The 4,770-nt window shown below is 33.8% G+C and overlaps 1 protein-coding gene across 1 annotated transcript; it reads right to left on the bottom strand.

Annotated features, from left to right (window-relative positions):
- Nucleotides 1-1,346: 1,346 nt before the first annotated feature.
- On the bottom strand, nucleotides 1,347-2,917 carry LOC104904567 (ethylene-responsive transcription factor WIN1). The gene is made up of 2 exons (XM_010692848.4): nucleotides 2,803-2,917; nucleotides 1,347-1,908 (listed from the first exon to the last, which is right to left on the bottom strand). Exons 1-2 carry the CDS (start codon nucleotides 2,889-2,891, stop codon nucleotides 1,464-1,466), a joined length of 534 nt encoding a protein of 177 aa, XP_010691150.1. The 5' UTR covers nucleotides 2,892-2,917; the 3' UTR covers nucleotides 1,347-1,463.
- Between the last annotated feature and the right edge of the window lie 1,853 nt (nucleotides 2,918-4,770).

Here is a 4,770-nt window from a genome sequence, read left to right as displayed (position 1 = left end):
GTCCACGGCCCATACAAATCTGCAGTATAATCCGTAGAAGGCCCAACTTGAATATTGTTCTCTTTGTCCTTTAAAATAGGGTTTCCATTTGGTTTCAACCTGGTTTGGTCTGCTGCCACTTGTTTCGGTGGATCTATATTAATGCCATGTGTGCCCATTGCTGGTGACACCTGCCTCATGTTAGAACTTTCCACCAAGACCTCCTTCCCCAATCTTTTCATACCTGATTGATCTTCCAGTTCAACTTCCTTCATGGCAGTACACTGCGGTTTCAGATGTCCTATGCGGCCACATTGAAAACAAAGAGAATGTAAATTTTCATAAAGAATGGATTGCCAATTATTCCCAACCCATATTCTAGTTAAGATCGGCTTTTCCAGTGGAATTTCAACACAAACTCGTGCATAACGTGCTCTGGATAAATTATTTGTTGCGTAATCAACTCGGATTGGCTTGCCCACCTTACTAGCTATTGAATGAAGAGCCTCTTTATCATAGTATTCCACTGGCAACTCCGGGAAATGAACCCAAGCCGTAAGTCTATCAAAATGATCATCAGTTGGCCTGAAATTAGGTTTCCATCGATTAATCATTAGGTAGTGATCAAGAACATACCAAGGACCCCCGAATAAGGCTCTTTCATAATCATCCCGTAGACTAAATCTATATAAGAAGACCCCTTTCCCCAGATCAATGACCTCCACTGTACCTTTAGGCTTCCATAGTGCCCGGATCCTCTGAGTCATAAAGGATGGTCTAACCGAAATCCCCAAACATTTTCCCATTAAGGTTAAACACCAAGGCTTTCTCAGTGCATGCAACTTTTCATTGGAAAATAAGACGACATTATCCCCTTTAGGGACCTCCACTTCTGGCTCCTCCCAATTCATAGAGTTGAGATAGATAGCCTTAGCTTCCTGGAACCAGTGGGAAGAATTGGCCACTATTTCCTTGAACGATCCCTTCAAAGGAATATTATTCAACTCTGGGTTGCCTTGAATATCCTCCATATCTTGAACCTGAGACGAAATATTTGTTTCAAGCATGCTTGACTTAGGTAATTCCTTTAAATTCATGGACAAAGCAAGAAAGAATCCCTAGTAACTAACTCCCAGAGCCCTTAGATCAGAGATCTAAGGTTTCCCTCTGGTTATTAATCACTAGAGAAATACAACTTTTTAGAGAGAAAAAATCTTTAGAGAGAGAAACTTCCTCAAACACTACTTGTTTCAACCAAATGAAACAAGAGGCAATAGAATCAACATCAACATGCATGTAAATAAAGTTGAAACATAGTACAATGCTTTATACTATATGTTGAGCAATATTACTTATATACTACTTCATTTCTTATAAGGATTTCTTTGATATATATCAATATTAAATCACTCACATAATTTCTTTGATGAGGATTACATATTTATCAAACTATATTATAGTAATGCATAACAAATTAAAGATAATCAATAGTTGTTTAGAAGCTCCTCAATCATTTGTAACGCAATTTTCTCCTCTTCACTAATTCCACCCTTAATTTCTTGAGCTTCAATATTGTTCTTTGTATCAAACTTTACAGTCATAACCCAACTAGAGTTAGATTGTCCTCCAACAGATCTCTTTTGCCATACTCCAATGTTGGAGTTCTCAGTGTCAAGCCTTAGACAAGTAAGAGAAGGAGATAGTTTCTTATACGATTTTCTAAGCTTCGAGTTTAGAAGAGTAGAGACTACTGAGTTTGATGCTGGTGATGATTCTTTTGTTGATCTTGTTGTCTCATTGCTTGACAAGTTTTCCGTCGCCGGAAAATTTGTCTTTGCTTTCCGGCCACTCATAAGGATGGCTGCTTCATCGTAGGTTTTGGCCGCTTCCTCTGCTGTTTTGAAGGTCCCTAACCATATTCTTCTTTTCCTACACGTACAAAATCTCTAATTATAGCTATATATGCATGTACAACATTGTTATTGTTAATTTAGTAGGTAATTAAATAAAAATTTGTGACAAGGGTATGAGTAGATTTTGGATCGATATTGTCACTTTATTAGGCGATGTTTAATCAACTTATTTATACTGAATTGAACTAATGAAAATTGTTTTTGCTTATTAAAACTAATTTTTATTATTGTATTTCTCTCATGGCTGAAGTTTATTTGAAATGACGTAGTCTAAATTTTCATATAACTATTAAAACTATTTTTTGGTGAATATTTTTTTTTTAAGGTGAGAATGTGAGATGAATAGAGCCTTGTATTACCAAGAAAAGTTCATAAGTAAAAGAAATTGAAGTAGCAAAGAAAAAATATTCAAAATTAAAGATTATTTACGCATAATATATTATAAGATGGTGTGTATAATCTTACTCTTTTCCACTTAAACTTATAGGTGATGTTTATTTCTTATAAACTCGAAAAAGAAATTCATTATATGTATGTAGATAATGAACAGTTGTGATAAAATGAGTTTAGATGTCAAAAACAAAGTAAAACCTCTTGAACTAATGACATGCATTACAATAACTCAATAAGTTTAAATTTGTAACATATTAATTATGAGAAAACCAAGAAATATCGACTAATTTCACAGAATAAAAAGGAAGAAGTCATTCTTTTATCTAGTTGATCAAGTTTTCCTAATTATTCACATTTTAAAATTCTTTTTCTTATTTCAGAATTAGGATCTTGCCAACCAAAAACCTCCATTCTCTGCTTTTTATTTTGATTCCAATACACAAAAAAAGAAACAATTTTTTGACACAAATAAAAAAAAATGGACCTTAATCTTCGACTTTATAATAGTAGAACGTACAATAAAGGATGACGAATCTCAGCAACCCAAGAACCCCAATGGCGTTGCCTGACACCTCTGAACTTCTTAGAAGAATGTAAGAGTACCATGTTTATATTTTTGAGAGTGATATTTGGTATGTAAAAGTACAATGGAATAGTTGAGATTTTCAGAGAGAGTTGCTAATTATAAGTGTAGGTGGATGAGAAAAAGAGGGTGTACGTACGAGAATAGTGCGAAAGGGGACAAGGGGTAGATCAAAGATGCCCCACGACGCATTTAACAAAGAGTAAATGTTACTTGTTAACTAGGTTGCTGTTTTTGGGTCATAAATTTCACTAGTTGTCTAGTGGACATGTCAATGTTTTCCTAGTATTATCATATTATGATGTTTTTTCTCCGGTTTGGTTAGTAGTAATTATAAGTTCAGAAAAGTCTACAAGAATATTCTAATTATCGGCGATTTTTGTAGAATAATGTCAATTGTAAGTTATTTTAAGTTAATTTTTTGATGGTTGAGAAACTTATGATATCACTATATCACTATCTTACTGATGCAGGAAAAATTTGGGTCCCAACTATGTAAGATGCCTTCTTAAAATGGCCTGAAGTGAGTAGTGAACAATGACGTGTTTAGTTGGTCACCTAATTTTTTTTTTTTTCAATTTTTTCACTTTCGCTCTTGTCCCTTACCCTACCTTGCCAACTAACTGATATTTCATTAGTTAACCTTCTAAAATAATTTAAAGGTTAGAGGACTTCTTTAGAGAGCATCGTCTCACATATGATGTATGATAACCAAAAATATTGAATTGGTCCATTATGATATTCGGACATGTATAGGAGCCAAGTGAAGAGCTTGGTTCGTGATCAGTCAATAAAAGGTTGTCTGCGGTATTATAAATTGGTTCCTAGGTGGTTTATGCGTCTAATATGCAAAATCTGATGTTACGAAATTAACTACAGAGTGTAGCTGTATTTACTTTGTTTCACTTGTTATGAATTTCCAAGATCATTGTAATTCCAATTTACTAGTTAACTGTATATAAGAAAGCTAGAATAATACTCTAGCTACTTGGCAAGAGGTGTAGGATATCTCAATATTGTGGACATCAGTGTTGTATAGGTTAGTCTACAATCGCTGAGTAGTGTGTGCACAATCAATTATCAGTAAGCACATTAGGGTTCGTAAGTTATGTTGCTTGGAAAAAAGAGTTGCTTGTTTGAGTTTAGAATTTGACATTTTTAGGGTGCGTTTTGTTCAACTTAAAAAATTAAGTTTCAGGTCCAATAAGTTCAGATAAGTTCAGATAAGTTGCAATAAGGTCTAATAAGGGCAATAAGTTTCAATAAGGTCTAATAAGGTCCAATAAATTCCAATCAGGTGCAATAAGGTCTAATAAGGTCCAATAAGTTCCAATCAAGTCTAATCATCCTTGCTCTCATCCTCTTATCCTCCCTACATTACTACATAGCTAACAAAACCCTCATATTATATCTTCATTTGACATTATAAATTGGTTCTTCAAGGTCACTAGATTATAAGTATATTCTGAGAAAGCACTTTCAAAGTTAGAAATAAAAATACGATCATAAATAGCTAACTTTATTATGAAAATACTCAGCTATAGTTTGAATCATTCCTATCAAACGTTACTTATATTGGTTTAATCAAGAAATTAGTCACTGATGAGATATGATATTGGCGTAAATAGAGTTGGTGCTCGATGATGGCTACGGGTCAGATTTGGATCAGATCCTAGAAATCGAATTTTAAATTTGACTCGGACTCGGGAAATCCAAATCTGATCCAACTTAAAACCCGGATCCAATCCAACTTAAAATCCTAACATTCGACTCGAACTCGATCTGACTTTTTTTTCCCCATTTTTCAATAGAAAAAACTTATATAATAAAAAAATCTAATCATTACCTTTTTTTTTTAACAACCATCTTTTTTTAGTGGAAAAAACTTCTATAACACAGTTG

Source organism: Beta vulgaris, chromosome 9 (genome assembly GCF_026745355.1).
Source record: "Beta vulgaris subsp. vulgaris cultivar EL10 chromosome 9, EL10.2, whole genome shotgun sequence".
Lineage (NCBI taxonomy): Eukaryota > Viridiplantae > Streptophyta > Magnoliopsida > Caryophyllales > Amaranthaceae > Beta > Beta vulgaris.
This window is presented reverse-complemented; position numbering and strand designations above follow the sequence as displayed.

Coding starts and splice junctions, on each gene's coding strand:
- LOC104904567 (XM_010692848.4), bottom strand. CDS start 2,891: ATGGTACTCTTACATTCTTCTAAGAAGTTCAGAGGTGTCAGGCAACGC. Junction 1,909..2,802: donor GAGATTCGTCATCCTTTATT/GTACGTTCTACT, acceptor TTGTACGTGTAG/GAAAAGAAGAATATGGTTAG.